Genomic DNA, 16,831 nt, shown 5'->3' with positions numbered 1-16,831 from the left:
ACATTATAATCGCTATAATGATAGAAAGCAGTTAATTGAAAGATTTTATCAATGGGGGTACATTTATTATAATCAAATTATTGGCTTAGGAATGCGACGCACATTTTATTCTATTGAACTCAAGTCTCTATGGGGTGAGTAATCGATTTTGGGGGGTGAACTACTCCTTTAAAATCTAAAATTTGGACCCTTATTGTAAGTGGTTAAAGTTCACAGAATCAGTAGTAGTTGGTTGTAGTTGGTTAATCTGCAATACAATATATATATTTTTTTTCCTTTCTGAATTCTCATTTTATTAGGTTGAAAAACAGCCTCAAGTCAGTGAAATGTCAAGCCCTCTATTAAGCATTAAGAGATGAATTACTCAAGTCAGCTGTTGTTACCAGGTTGTACAAAGGCTTGTGTGCATATTTCCCCGTAGCTAGACAGTTCAAACAATTGGTGCATAAATTTGGTGCATAAAATACTAAACTGTACATGACTATAGAATGTTAACACAAGCCAAATTATTTTAGAATGTTTAACTGAATTTTGTGTATAGTGCGAAGTGCTACAAAGCCATTTTGTTAACATGTTTCAGACTCATTTTCTATCTAGATATTTGATAAAGAGATATTGAATTTATTCAAGCTTCCTGTCATTTTTTCCCCCCCTCCCAAATACACATGTCCAACAGAAGTACATACGTATTCCAGAGCAGTTTTATTCACTTTTGTGCACGAAAAATACAAAATGGTAATCGAAGCAGTAGAAACCTTCATGTGAACGAGATTCTTTTCTGTAAATTCTTCTCCCAATTTAATAATTGCCAATTCCCCCCCCCAACCCTGTATGTGTACGGTCCCCATCACTTCCCACCCTTCAGCTTCAGGGCCCAAAAGAGGTCAAAACAAAAGAGGTCAAAACACTTTATCCGAGTTTATCGTTTATGCGAGTGGATTAGATTTGGGGCATTATGTTAATAGTAATACCATTTGATTTCTTATCGTTTGCCAAGATAATACTATGACACAGATCGGATATCAAAGTGATACCCATTATTGTTTTGAACGGCCCACAATCTCATCCACTCGGATTAAAGGACCCAAAGTTTTGAACAACGTTGCAGGAATTTGTCACATGAACAAGATGTAACCCATATTGTAAAACCTGCAACATCCCACACTCGGACCCTAAAAAAGAAAACATACTTAAACCATGTGTTGCCAAATGTACATTGTTTGTCCCCCCAACACAAAAAGGGCTTCAACCTATTTAAGCAGACAGAATGAAAACGAGGGAGAGTCATCCAGAGATTCCAGACATATTTACAATATTCTGTTGTTCATGCACTAAAAAACAAAACATTTTTACTCTAAATGTAAAAGCTATCAACACAAGATAGTTATTCCAGGAACTGCCAGGTTGTCTGCAGAACAAAAACCTCAGCAAAACAAAAAAAGCACAACTCCCCCTTACCCCAGTCATGAAACGGCAAGGACACAAGTGTTTGTCGCGTGTGAGCAACTAAGGGGGAAAAAAAAAGAATACGGGAACAGAAACAGCACTTCGACTGCCAAAGAAAACTCTTGTGTCATCACCAGACGCTCTCATTTCTTCTTCACAAAGACCAGCCATTTAAAATAACCCCCCCAAAAAAGACGTCCCTCTTGATTTTTTGATAACCAAACCTCACCCTCCCCTGCCTAATATGTTTACTATGTGTGACGTACGTTTCAAGTCCAACCAGCGAAACGCTGTGTAAAAAAAGAAATTAAAAAAATACAGACGACGAGGAAAAAACAAAAAGACTACACTCCCCATCCTCCGTTAAGTCCGTTCATAGAGCTTCTACTTCCTCCTCCTCCTCCCTCCGTTGCTGCCGTAGTAACTGCTCCCCATGCCGCCTGGTTACCTGACAAGAGAGAGAGAATACACACCGTGGGGACCGAGGAGTTCACCAAGGAGCCGTGTATGGACATGGCACTCTTTGCATGCAGTGTCGACTATAACAGGGGTCCCCTAACTTTTGTCTCAGGGCACCCCATAAATTATTTTTTTAATCCGAGGCACCCCTACATTATAATTTTCACTCCCAGCACCTTATATTTATAGCATATCGTCGTTGTCGGGTGGAACCTTGTATGTCCAAAACTGTTTGTTTTGTATTTATCATCTATAAAATGTACAAAACTAGTGAAAACAAACAGCAGATCTACAAGCACAACGCCTCGCGAGTGTGCTTGTAGATCAGCTGTTTTCACTAGTTTTGTGCAACAGTCTTGTATGATGAAGCAGGGCTTTGCTTTACCAAAAGACGTACACATTTGAAACTTGAGATACGAGGTTTCTGCCCGACAGTGACGATATTTTAGTGATTATATTGCGTGGAAAACTGAGATAATAGCCATTTTTGTTAGAACTGACTGAAAATAACTTTGTACTTCAAGTTTAAAATTATACTAAATATTTGTTCAAGTGTCCAAATATTATCAAATTATCTCGCGGCACCCCTGGACTGCCGTCACGGCACCCCAGGGTGGCCCCGTCACCCACTTTGAAAACCCTTGAACTAAAAGCTACAATGAAAAAATGTTCGGCTACCTTTTTTTTCCCACTGACGAAACTAAAACCTAAGCAATGAAGACTAAAGGCCTGTCCACACTTTGACCAAAACCGAACTGTTCGGTCAAAAGGTCCGGTTCGACTACAAAATGATGTCACTTGCGACTTCTGAAAAGCATTACACCGAATGAGAGTTCAGAAGTTTTGCATGTCGGAAATCGCAACTCAGCGAACATTGTGGAGTTACTATGGACAGGCCTTAAGACTAAGTACATTGACAATGTTGTCAACAAATAAAAACTAGACCAGTAGAACAAAGACAAGTCAATTTATGTTTGGTTGCACTCGGGGTGTTGTTGCGCTCTGAGAATATCAGATCTACAAGCTCACACTGTGTTGCGCTGCAACATGTTGTGAGCTTGTAGATCTGCCATTTTCAGCATGCAAGTGTAAAAAAGGCATTACGATTCTTTACGACGACATCAAGGCCTGCCAAAATGAATTTGTGGATAAAATCAACTGTAAATTTAGTAGACTAAATCGTTTATTTAGTAGAGTAAAACTTCAAACATTTCGGGTGATTAAAACTAAATGACATTTTATTCAAAAGACTGACTAAAAACTAAATGAAACTTTTCTGCAGAGCTGATACTCACTATAGTCGCTGTAGCCTCCCATGCCCTGGCTGCTGCTGTAGCCAGAGTAGCCAGAGTTTAGCCCTCCTCCACTGTAGGAAGACTGGTTACCTGGAGGCAGAGGAAAAAACATCACAGGTTTACAAGTGCAGAAGCTCCATGATGTGCATTGTTGCGTTTTCAGACGGGGAGAAGAACACTGTGCCAGGGGCAGCGGTATCTCATCCACAGTCAATGGCAAGCAGCCTGCCGTCAAAATGACAAAAGCGAACTTTATAATGTTAATAATTATGCACAAACGGAGTGCTTTAAAAGAACAATGTTGGTGTAACTAAGCGATTCGGGAAGGTATCTATATTTCATTACAGAGATGAATAAGTAATAAGAAGAAGTCATAATGGGATATTCCTGGTTTAATGCAGGCGTGTTGTTGCCTAGATTATTCCTGAAGCATTCCCGGAACAGAAGATCCCATGATTGGCCGCTAGTTGCGCTGTTTTCCCCCGTGAGGTACCAAAAGAATATTACTCCATTGGACCCCAGTCATTTCCTCCTTTGATTTTCTAACCTTAATAAACATCATCATAAATACTTTATGGTTCCTGTCGCTAGTAAAAAACTGCCTTTCAATCACCATGATATGCGTTTTGTGCAATATGGTCACATTTATATTAAAATTGATGATAAAGTTGCGGAGGGCGTGGACAACTAAACTGATACCAGCCGGCTGTGTTCTTCATGTGCTTTATTTCGGGAGGCTCAACACCACATTCTCCCATATATCCCTGCGGTTCCACGTGACCGTTGCCAGCCAATAGCATTCCTTATAATTCCTTGGGTACCATTAAAATAATGATGCGACACCCATACAAGGGACAAAAAAAAGTGTCATTTTCGCAGCATAGAAAGCAATGGCTTCGCACCATCCATGTTTTTTTTTACAGTCTATGGTTTAATGCGGTGCGCTCCAGAGAGGAACAGAGGAGTTTAACTTCTGGATGCGTGTTCATGTTTTCGGGCCCTCATCTGTAATAGGCTGCAGTACCTCAAAATGGGCCAGCATGTCCATTTGGCTTCAGCTCTAACCCTGGGTTCTGGGAGAAGCCCCTCACTGCAGAGTGCAGAACTGGGTTCTGGGAGAAGCCCCTCACTGCAGAGTGCAGAACTGGGTTCTGGGAGAAGCCCCTCACTGCAGAGTGCAGAACTGGGTTTCTGGAGGCTTGCCTGTGTTGCCTCTGATGAACTCACCCATCATCTGACTGCTGTAAGCTCCATTACTGCCCCCTGCTGTTGAATTCAGGAACAGCTCCACATAGCGGTGCTCTGAAAGGCAGGAGAAGCAAACCTTTAGTCTTGAATAACATTTCATTTTAGTCTTAGTCATCATAGCTTAGTTTTTATTTAGTTTGACAGTAAAAAGGCAGTGGATGAACATTCTTGTCATAGTTTTAGAACTGGACACTGGAAGGACACCGCCCCTGTATTTAAGCCATTTAGGCCTAGAATTATTGAATGCTTTAACTATTGAAAAATAGCAGATATACAAGCTCGCAGCACAGCACAGAGTGCCGCGCTCGCGCACTGCAAGCTTCTAGATCTGTTATTTTTGGAAAATAGTTAAATTTTTTGAAAGCGAACATTTGTAACTCAAATGTTGGTTTCTGGATGGTCCCTAGAACAACATATTTTGAGATGGGTGTCTGCGGCCAAATACATGTCATTTTAGGGGTCCTTGACATGAAAATGTTTGAGAACCACTGATTTAGAAGCAGGGTTTAGAAGAAATGTATAGAATCGGCTAAAAGAAATTATTCAAAGACATGTTCACGATTTTTTCAAAAATAGCAAGCTTGCAGTGCGACACTCGGTGCCGCAAGCATAAAATAATGGTTAAAGTAATAATCCGTAGTTAATGCGTTCCAGGTCTTTTAAGGAAACTCACGCATGTTGGCCTTGTCCTTGGACATGGCCGCCACAGCGTCCTCGTGCGTGGCGAACTCCACGTCAGCCTCCCCGGTCACTCTGCCGTCTGGGCCGATCTCGATATGAACGCGTACCGGGTTCAGTGGAGAGAAGAACTGAGGGACATCGAGAGAGGGACAATATGATGAGCAAACACACACACAAAATTTAAAAAATAAATAAATTACAATTAATTAGGTTTCAATTACCCAGCTTCTTTGCAGTTGTTGAGATAAATATACTTCTAACATTCTAACTTTACACCATTTCTTTTTTGCACCATTATCTCCGGCAGGCTCAAGGCAAAAGCGAGCTTATTTTTTTCACCCATTTGTCGGTCCCATCCTAATTTACAGTACACTTTAAGACAGAATAAGACATAATAAAGCCATAATAAGAAACAATGTGTTGGTGATTAGAACTAATGTTTTATTAGACAGAAACTGCCAGAGAATTTATCCGCTCTTTCTGCTATTCTGTCTTTGTTTCTGTCTAATAAAACATATTAGTTCTAATTACCAACACATTATTTCTTATTATGGCTTTATTATGTCTTAAAGTGTACTGTAAATTAGGATGGGACCCGTTTGTCCAGGGCTAATCTCGCAAACCGCTACACCGAGTGATCAGTGTCAAATGTATTTTGCATGCAGCCAGAAGGCCATAGATGTACCTTCAGATTGTGTATATTATTTCACAAAACCTGTGTACGTATGCATGTCTGTGTGTCCAAGGCATAACTCGGACATTGACCGACTGACTGAATGACCTCAAACTTGGTGAGTGTCCCATATGACCATGGCATGGCACTGATGGCAGTGCCGGGTATACGAGAAGTGCATAATAACCGCAAATTTCTGTCACACCAAATGTGCTGCTCCCACAGTTATAGTTTACCTGGTAACGTTTCGAGCCCGACGGCTCTTCAGGTCTGAGGAAGAGCCGTCAGGCTCGAAACGTCACCAAGTAAACTATAACTGTGGGAGCAGCAAATTTAGTGTGCAGGCTCTTTTCTTCTTCATTACATACTGTTAGTCCAGCACCGAGCCTATATGGCTTCGGATGTGCGTGCCCTTTTTGGCTTTTTTTCAGGATCTATCTCCATCTCATTGTAAATTAGGCAAACAATGTTTCCGTGCATAGTTGTTTTTGGGAACGTCTCAATATGAAACATTTCCTAGTTTTTCAGTGTTATTGGAGAGCTTGGTAAAATGGAACAGCAGTGACTCTTACATTGTAGATGTCCGTCTCTGAGGCTCTGTAAGGCAGACCTCTCATATGCACACAGTGGCCTGTCGTAGTCTGGAAGGATGAGCCACTGTCTCCGTACCTCCCGTCAGAACCACCTGCACACAAACACACAGAATATAATCAAGATTACCATTAGGGTGGAACTGATCATTCAATAAATAAATAAGATTATTGATTAATAATCTATCCCTATTTTGGGAAGGTCATTATAGGCAATTCTATCCACAAACTGCTCAAAAATAGTGAAAATAGCAGATCTTCAATGCGATCTTCTATGTCAGTGGTTCTCAAAGTGGATTCCAGGGACTCTTTGGGGAGAGTCTAAATTGACCCATACAAGTCTCTAACTCTGACAGTGTACAAAATGGAAACAATTTGGTTCCATTTGTACACGGTCAGAGTTTAGGGGAGACATTGAAATTTTAAAGTTTGAGAAACACTGTTCTGTGTGACGATAGAATAATAGCTAAGAAAATAATCTTGTCGTTTCAGCCCTAAATATCACCGGAGGACTTAATGGGAGCCCTCGTGTCGTCCAGACCGTGACGTAGCGTTTATCCATGAGGCACTGCAGCAAGTGAGTACACACAAGGCTGAGTACCTCTGAATCATTCCCTTCCCCACCCTTATTTTCCAGACATTTCTACCACGAGCACAAGAAACGCTAAGGACGCTCTAAGCCAAGACCAATCAAATCATTATGGCATTTGTAAATGTTATTTGACATGCTCACATTGTTAAGACGAGGGTGCAATTTGTGAGAAAGTACAGAGCGGGATTTTATTAGATTTTCTTTTCAATCTTTTCGTCTTGCATCCCATAGCCTTCAGCGAAGGATCCATTTCTGTATACTCCCTCCAAGCAAGGGATGGGACGATATGAAAATGTCATATCACGAACGATTATTGTGACCAGAGAAATCGCGATTTGCGATATTATTGCGATAATAAAAAATATACAAAACATCAATTATCATGGGGCGGAACATTTGCCAAAGAATAGCAGATCTACAAGCTCACAACACATCGTGAGCTTGTAGATCGGAGAGATTTGGTTGAGAGTGAAAAAAAAAGACTGTATCAAGTATGTATATCTATACTATAATTTTGCGAATGTCTGAGTGAGTGTCTGTCTGTCTGTCTGTCACAGCGTTTCTCCTCAGTGGCTGGAGCAATTGATCTGAAATCGCATCACCATTAGCATATGAACACACCTGACATAACTGTGAAGCCCGTTTGTCACTTTCACAAATCATATGCTGTATATTAGCATTTTTATGGTGCAACTACTATCTATTCTGCATCTAGCATGAGGCATGTCTATTCTGCATCTAGCATGGGGCAACATGTTTAACCCGCTCTGTGTGTGTGTGCGTGTGCGTGTGTGTGTGTGTGTGGGCGGGGGGGGGGGGGGGGGGGGGGGGTGTTGGCTGGCCCTCTTTCAGATGTTGTCATGTAGATCGGTACACAGTATCTCTGTAGCCTTTAAACGAAACGGGTATTTCTTACATTGATGCTCCTACATATTATCATGCAAGCACCAGAAAGTTACTTTCCATCCCTCATATACTGTGTGCACAGTGCACACCCCATAACCCACACACTGCACATCATTTCGGAGCTCATATCTTTGAACGGGTAAGGACTAGTTATAAGTACGTTTTACCAATAGAGCGTTAAGTGGTACCGGATATGCAGCTTGGCAAATAAAAGGTGAATTGATCCCAGTGCATGACGGAGGACGATTTCACGATAAATTAAATCTCCACGATACGATTACATTGAGTGTTTTTTATCACAATAAACGATAATATTGCTTATTGTCCCATCCCTACTCCTCAGGAAGGATCCCTTCCCCTCGAAAATAAAATAAAAATAAACTGGCTCACGACACAAGCCAGAGGACAGCGGAACGAGGAGGCATAAAATTGAGTGATGAGATTATTTTTGTCTTCTCTGCACAAGATGCCAAAGAATATAAAACATTCTAAAATAAATATAAAACAAAAAGAAAGCATTTATCCGTTTATTTTTCAGCTTTGCTTTATTATTTATGATGGGACACTGTAGAGCAAGACTGGAGCGAGGGCTGAGATGGGGGTAACATGCAACACAGGCCTCTGAACTAGAATTTAACTGTGGATGGATGTTGCACTTTTACACATCGATTATCCACTGAAACATGACAGAATTTTACCCAATATGAATTTCACACTTGCTAGCAAAGCGATTCCTTGATTCTCTCAAAAGTGGCGTCCACCACAGGTCCACCTACCAAGGTGAAAAACCTACCAAAACCTACCAATTTTTACAAGTGAGCAAAAAAGGTCTGCAAATCCACTCATCTAGTGCCACCACTAGATGGAGCCATCTCCTGCTGGGTGGCCAGCCTACAGGGCTGTAACCATTAGTCATCACTATGCGCTGCGAATAAAGGCTGTCCTCTTCCAGAAAAGCATAGATTCAGAGAAAATGGGCTTCAAAGTTGGCCATCTGCATTGGATTACTGAATAAATCGGCGGAAAATGCGCTTAGCGATCGCGGTAAACAACGGCGGCCCTCGGACCACCTACAGCGTCAATAATCAGCTCACGGTAAGGACCAAAGCACGGCGTTGCTAGCCGACAAAAAAGCCGGACTAGTTCGGGATCGGCACTCCGGATTTGCGTCGCTAGCCGACAAAGCACTATAAGGGTTAATAATTTTTTTTTAAAGAATTGGTAAAGGGCGTCCGGTGGCCTACTGGTCAAGGCGCATACCACATGGGCACCGCCACATAGGCATGGTTGCCGCGGCGTCGCTGGTTCGATTCCCGACCCGGACGACCTTTGCTGCATGTCATTCCCCATCTCTCTCCCCATTTCCTGTCAGTCTACTGTCCTATCAATAAAGGCAAAAAGCCCCAAAACAAAAAACAAAAAACAAAAAAAGAATTGTGAAAAATGCAAAACTGCAACAACCTTGCCACCCACCTCCGCCTCCGTATCCTCCTCGGCGCATCCTGTCATAGGACCCTCCCCCTCGGCCGCCCATCATGTTGTAGCCGCCGCCCCGGCCTCCAGAGGGGCGGTCGTAGGGGCCGGGCCTCTGCATGCCCATGGGCTTCCTCTGGGGCTCGTAGTGGGTCCGCACCTCAGCGCGGCTGCTCTTGAAGATCTCTATGTACCTGAGAGCATACAGACGCCACAGTCAACACTCAACGGAAGATGGCGTCGGCGTCAATAAAATGATCAAAATAATTCGGGGGGAAGGGGGGGACATTCAGATACTGTCATGGTGTGGGCCCATAGGTAGTAATTATAAATGTCGTTCAAAAATAAAAAACAAAAAGTTTGCAATTGGGATCAATTTTAAGGAGAAATTTAAGGAGAAAAGAGACAAGAGACCACATCAGACAGGGTTCCCACACATTTTTACCAATTAATTTCCAAAACCTTTCCAAAACTTTCCAGAATATTTAACCCAATTTCCAGGACTATATAACATTAATTCAGCTCAATAACAGGTTGCTTACTCCTATGTGCAATGCCCAAAGACAGGTAGTGTATGCCAGTAGTTCTCAACCTTTTCAGTCCGTGACTGAAAAGGTTGTTTTAACTGGGGACCCGGCACCCTGACGAGCACTAAGAGATGAGGAATTTTGCATAACACGGTTCTATTGTGAAAATAGCAATTCCAAAACTTTTCCAGTACTGGAAAGATATGTTTCTAATTTCAAAATATTTCCAGGAATTTCATGACCGTGGGAACCCTGATCAGAACTAAAGGGGTCTTGAACGACAACTTACAAGACTTTTCTTTATGGTTTACCCGTTAACGATTGACGATAAATACGTCTGATTGAATGTACAGCAATAGAGCGTCACCCTGTGTCCCTTCCATGACAGACATTGAGGTGCTTTCTAGAGGGACAGACAGAGCTCCTGCAGGCCCTTCTGCAACACTATAAGTTTTACCTGTGTGACAGACAGTGGGCTCCAGCTCCTCCCAGTGTACAGCGGCCCTCTTTTAATTGAACACCTGGGAAAACTCCTTTCCCATTGGTCAAACCTTGGACTGACGTTTAGTGCTGAGGCACCATTCATTCTAGACTCTAAACATTTTTATAAATAGTAATACACCAAACATCGGTGTCAAACCGTTTTCGCTCTTTTTTTCTTAAAGTGGAATGGTGCCAAAACACTAATCCTCCCATTGTGTTATTGTGAGTATAGTTTGGTCTAAGAATGACAGTAGAGGCTATGTGTTTTGTTTACCGGTAGCACAAATATGTTGGGAGTTTATGCCTGATTTACGCTTGGTTCGCGCATCGTGTCGTGCGGCGGAAACAGCCGACCCATGCGCGCACGCAACGCACCACGCTCTTCTGACCTTGTAGATCTGCTACGTCTGACGCACGACACCGGCACTTAACACCATGGCTCCACTGCAGCCATCGGGCGTTGAGGTATCGTCAACGCAGGGAATGTTCCCTTTTTAACGGAATTTAGGCCTAGAATTATTTCACGCTTTAGCTATTGAAAAATAGCAGATATACAAGCTCACAGCGTGGCACCGAGTGCCGCGCAGCAAGCTTGGAAATCTTTTATTTTTGAAAAATCACGATTTCTTTTGCAAGTCTTTGAATATATTATATTATATTTTTAAAAGCAAACATTTGTAACTCAAATATTTGCTTCTGGGCGGGGGGGGTCCCTGGAACAACATATTTTGAGACGGGAGTCCGCGACCAAATACATTTCATTTTGGGGGTCCTTGACATGAAAAGGTTTGAGATGAGAACCACTGGTTTAGAAGAAGGATTTAGAAGACATTTATAGAATCGGGTCAAAAATATTCAAAGACTTTCGCAATTAATGTTCTCGATTTTTCAAAAATAGCAGATGTACAAGCTTGCAGCGTGGCACTTGGTGCCGCGCTGTGAGCTTGTATATCTGCTATTTTCTATGCTATTTTTGTTACACAGATTTGCAAGCCTAAATGGTGCTCCATTGCAGACGTTGCGCTGCTTTCGGTGACTGCGTCCAACCTCAAAATTCGCCCCGGTTCTTTTTTTACGCTGTCCGACGCCGGCATGACGCCCAGCGGCTGCAGTGGAGCCCTGGCGTAACCAAATATAAATCAGGCGTAAACCGATATATGCACACTATATATATATATTACTTTAAGTGATATATGTTTTGTTGCAGATGTTGAAGGTGCACACCAATAAAGAAAAAGAAATAAAAAATCAACGTTTCCAGCCAACCAACCAACCAACCATCCCCACCTGTGCCCTATTCTTTCCTTGTGTTTCTTTAGAGCCTTTTCAGCTATATCCTGTGAAGCAAACTGCACGAAGGCCTCCCCCGTACTCCTCCCCTGGATGTCCACCGGCAATGTTATCCCATTTGGCACGATTTCCAACCCTTCAACCCAAGGACAGATAACCCCAAGCAGGGGACATATTAAATCACATGCCCAATCACAAGAGAGAGAGGTTAACTTTCTCTAAAAAAGAGAGAGAGATAGATGTATATAGATATAGATAGAAAACTTAATGGAGAGAAGAACAAACTCTACATAACATCATCATTTACAAACCAGTTGAAAGAGTTTTACCAGTGAGCTGCCATTTGAACGACTTTATTTTGCGGTGTTCTCCAATAGGGGGCGGGGAGCGGGGCGGACAATAAAAGGGATGGGAGGAGAGGAAAGTATATGAAAAAGAGAGCGCCGATATGAAACGTCGGGCTAGGAGTTGGTGTGTTGATGAACAGAAGAGAGCGAGGAACCCCACCCCCCGGTGAGTGACATGAGTTAACGTTATCGTCTTCACCCGTTGTGTTCTGTTCTAAAGACGCATAGAATTGCAACAGCCAGAGCGGCATTCCTTTAAATTACTTGTTTTCTTATTGCAGGGGCGTGTGTAAATAGGGGTTAAAAATATATACAGTACATAGCCACTGTCGGGCAGAAACCTTGTATCTCTAGGTTCCAAATGTGTATGTTTTTTCGTAAAGTTTCATCATACAAGGCTGTCGCACAAAACTAGTGAAAATAGCCGATCTGTAGATCTGCTATTTTCACTAGCAAATCATTTTGAAAATGATCAATACAAAACGTACGGTTTTGGACATACAAGGTTTCCATCCGACAACAACGATATATAGAAAAGCTAGAATTATAAAAACGTATTACTAGACTTTTTTTAAATGTTAAGATGACTTAATTTAAAGAAAACAACGTGATGGAATGACTGGGTCTGGGACCAAGTATGGTTATGAAGTGGAAAGAATGGGGGCGTTTAAATTCTAGCATTGTGCGCTGAGCAAAAGAAAACAAAAGAACATAAAACGGACATCCATAAAATTCTCTTCATTTCAGATTTAACCAGCTTCCTTTTCCTGTGTCCTTCCCTCGTCATCACTGACCCAAAAATATAACTTTAATGAGCCCTTCCCTTCCTTATTCAATTAACTTCAGAGTTCAGATGACGGAATTATTCTTTCCATCTTCTAACCGTTCTTTTTTCTTTTTTCACGGCGCAACTTTCTCAGTGGCCACGAGAGGAAGGAAGCAAGAAAAGGAAGGCAGAGGGGAAAAAAATCATCCTCGGTACTAACAAGACCTCAACCACGTCCTACCACGAGAGTGACCCCTGTTCGTACCTGAGAGAAACTGCACGATCTCCTCCTTGCTGCAGCCGAATGGAAGACCCCGGAGGCGAACCAGGCCGTCCCCTGCCGTCTCCGGACAGTTGGGACCGGTGTGCTTCATCACCCAGTCCATCTCAACGTTGTTGGATTTGAAAACTAGATCAGGAGACATACAACAGTCACTCACAACAGGGTTTATGCAGGTAACCAAGACAGATTTAAAACTTTTTTTAATACCACTCAGACTTGAATGTAACCACTTGAGTCCTAGAATACATATTCTGGGAAGAACATTGACCGTCGGCTAATTTTGGTGAAGAAATAAATGTAGAAATTTTAAATAGCAGGGCTGTCATTTTGGACTGATTTAAACTTAATATACATCACAGGGTTAAGTGGTTAAGACCAAATAACAAAAAAGCACAAATACAACGCATGTAAAATGGATCCTAAATCTTATTTTACCTGTATGTAGCTTTTTTTGAAGACCTTTGAAGTATGCATTTAAGACTTTTTAAAGGGAGACTTTAAAGTGAAGATTCTGACACATAAGGGGCCGTTTGTTTGTTTGTTTGTGTGATTTGCTCATAATGGTTGGCTCTACTCACCCTCTACATAACGGTGACCCATGGTTTCTCTGTCCTTCTTCACGGCAAGCTTTGTGCACTCCTCGGTCTCCATCTCGACAAACGCCTCTCCGCTGGGACGCCCCTCTCGCGTGTAGGTAAAATGTATAGCGCTGCCATTGTTGGCAATCTTGCAATCTGTGCGTTTTGAATGAAAGGGTTATATGTATTAGAGAGGTCAGGTCTAAACACTTCAGGTTCTTCAAGAACATCAAACAAAGCTGCAGTGACTTACCAGAGAAGAACCTCTGCACTTGGTCCACTGAGCAGGACCAAGGAAGACCCCTGATGCGAATCACGTTTCCTTCCTCAGACATGATTAGTCACTGCGATCCTTTGGAGAACGAAAACAAAAAGCACAAACACACACAAGATAAGATTTACTGGTGGTCAAAGTCAAATGTTTGAAAAAAAGGAGTTCATTCATATGTTCTGTCCTGCAAGATTCTTTTTTCAGAGAGCTGGTGGTGTGTGCACTGTACACATCTAACTCCTAAAGCCATAACTTGGGAGTCTGTGTCTTAATAGGGATATTTCTATTGATTACTTGTTTTTTTGTGCCATTCCTATGCCAGTAATCTAATGGCCAGCAGTGGTTCCCTATGAAGACTCTCAAAGAACCTTCTTTTTGAGCGGTACCAACGCTTTGTGTGTAGGTCCCCATGTCATCATGAGCACCGTATGCAGTATGAGACTAACATCACAAAAAGTAAGCAGAGACCGACATCACCACAACTGATGTCAAGGACAGAACGGCCCATACAAGGAGATATGCACGAGTGTCGTGTTTGATACTAATGTGAAGTGAGCGCTGCACGATTTTTCCTTATGGAGACAGTGTCTCCTGACTCTCCTCAAATTATTGTCTTAGGAATGTGACAAAAAAACAAAATATCTGAATTCAAGACTCCATGGGGAGAGTAATCGATAGGAGGGAAAGAAATGTCATTTTGGGGGTTTAAGATATTTGGTAACCTGCAGGGCAGGGGTGGCGCGCCCCCAGCCACCCCATATCTTTTTTGAGCAGGGGTCTCGCCTCTCATGCAAACGGACATGCATTGATCCCAAAACCCCCCAAGTTCACACCTCGCCAACGCTTTAGTGTCACACTCACAACAGGGTGTTTTAACAACGAAACAAGCCTGTATGCATATCAATAGAGGTGTTGAGCGACATGCCCGCCACGTCTTCAGATAAGCGACCCCTCAAACATTGAATCACCAATGAATGCACCACTGCCTGCAGGGGTGGAATTTAAAGTACTCTTGCTACTGTAATCACATAGCTTGCAAGTGTTGTGTTGTGTAAGGCAGGAATTAGCACAGTTCTACTGTAAGGCATGATCAGTAGGGCGGCTATATAATATTTGAATGCCTGTTCCTTTACATTATAAATACATGCATAGAAAAATACAAGTTGACAATGAGAAGCGTTCTCAGATAAATCTTGTGTATCCCACGCAACCAAGTCAAGTTGCAGAATTGTTTTTAGAATAGTATAATTAGACAATATACGTGTTCCCTTTCCAACCCCGTCCTGATGACCTGATGAATTTGATTTTATAAAAGTAAACCATAAACCAAATGAACCTTTACAGCCAAGTCTGCAGTTCTCTTGAGTTTAATACTTAGACTTTTACTTCAATGAATTGAGTACAAAGGACCCCAATGGAAACAAGCCAGTGCTTTCTTGGGTTCAAATCAATCCTGTTAGCAGACCCTGTAACTATAATTTCCTTTGCTTTTTTCTGTTAACTGCTAATAAAGTATTCAATCAATCAAACAGTACAGATTGGGGTCCCAGACTCCCAGATGAGACAATCCTATTTAAATTCGCGTCTGAGGTGGCCTGATGCATATAACGGTAAAACTGGGGGTCATTTTAATTCAAAACAAAATGCTGTGGATCACTGGTTTATTAAATAAATTGCATGTCCCCAACTTATGTTATTATGGTGATATTGCTTATTTTTAGTATTGGATCAAGACTATCATCATCAAAGACATAGGCTAGCTAGATGCATTTAATCGAGTCTAGACTTTTACTTTCACTTCCACTTCATAGATAGATACAAAATGTAAAAATCGATCAAATACATATAGCAGAAGCAGAGTCTTGATCCAAGGCAAGCTTCTTCTAATACAGTGTTTCTTTAAAGTGGATTCCAGGGACTCTGTGCAGTCTGTGGGTTCCTTTAAGGGGGTCTAAATTGACCCATACAAGTCTGTAACTCTTGCCAGCGTACAAATGGAACCAAATGAACCCGGGAACCCTAACGGGTCCATTTGGTTCCATTTGTACACTGTCAAGAGTTAAGGTGAAGACCTTGAACATTTGAGAAACACAGTTCTATAAATAAATACATCAAAAATCAACTGTGGGCCTTCAACAGCAGACAGAACGGCCGGCGGGGAGCAGCAGCTCATTCACAAAACGCGGCCTGCCTGGTTCCTTCGTCGTATTCCTGGTGATTTCCTGACAATATCTCACATTTCAGAAGGTTTGACTGGCATTTTGGAGAGTTTATCTAGTTTATTTACATGTGAGACAATTCACTTTCACGTTATTCACGCTGAAAAGTAACCCAGAGCAGACACAGAAACGCACACACACGACAAGAAGACCACATCCATTCAGACAGGCTGAAAAGACTGAGAACAAAGCGGCCTGCGCCATATTATTAGCGTTAGCATGAACGTTAGTAAGATGGAGTCAATGCACAGCAGCACAGGCGTCGCTACGCTACGCTACCCGGCGGCCTGTCTTATGAGATTAATGCAAATTGCAATCAATTAATCAATCAAAAACTGGAAAACTTTAAACTGCGAGGTCTTATTCGGTTAAAAGAAACATATGAATTATAACCTTACCTGATATAATTTCTAAACGAAGACGTTTTTTCCGTATGAACCAGATTTGCGTTGTTCCGCCGATAGATACTGCGTGACTGCGCCGTCCTGCTGCTCACGATTCGTTGGTGGTTGCCAGTTAAGGACGCTACCACGTACAAGCCTCCTCCTCTTTCAACAGTCCAATCACAGTCAAGGGCTTTATCGCCACGAATCCAGCCTTGGATCAAGAATATGATATCATAGATATAGATTTTTTTTTTTTATGCTGTAGATACTGATTTAAAAATGTATGTGAAAATCGATCAAATACATCTGTGTGTGAGT

The 16,831-nt window shown here is 42.0% G+C and overlaps 1 protein-coding gene across 1 annotated transcript; it reads right to left on the bottom strand.

The window, feature by feature from the left end:
* Positions 1-865: 865 nt before the first annotated feature.
* LOC308301862 (heterogeneous nuclear ribonucleoprotein H-like) lies at positions 866-16,631 on the bottom strand. The gene is given in 13 exon segments (XM_080746008.1): positions 866-1,850; positions 1,852-1,889; positions 1,892-1,894; positions 3,201-3,290; positions 4,428-4,502; positions 5,122-5,257; positions 6,375-6,487; positions 9,364-9,557; positions 11,661-11,799; positions 13,042-13,185; positions 13,638-13,793; positions 13,891-13,989; positions 16,526-16,631. Coding segments are annotated over 12 exon segments (1,230 nt in total). The 5' UTR covers positions 13,973-13,989; positions 16,526-16,631; the 3' UTR covers positions 866-1,790.
* Positions 16,632-16,831: the final 200 nt, after the last annotated feature.

This window comes from Nannobrachium achirus (assembly GCF_963921795.1).
Source record: "Nannobrachium achirus genome assembly, chromosome: 17".
Taxonomy (NCBI): domain Eukaryota; kingdom Metazoa; phylum Chordata; class Actinopteri; order Myctophiformes; family Myctophidae; genus Nannobrachium; species Nannobrachium achirus.
This window is presented reverse-complemented; position numbering and strand designations above follow the sequence as displayed.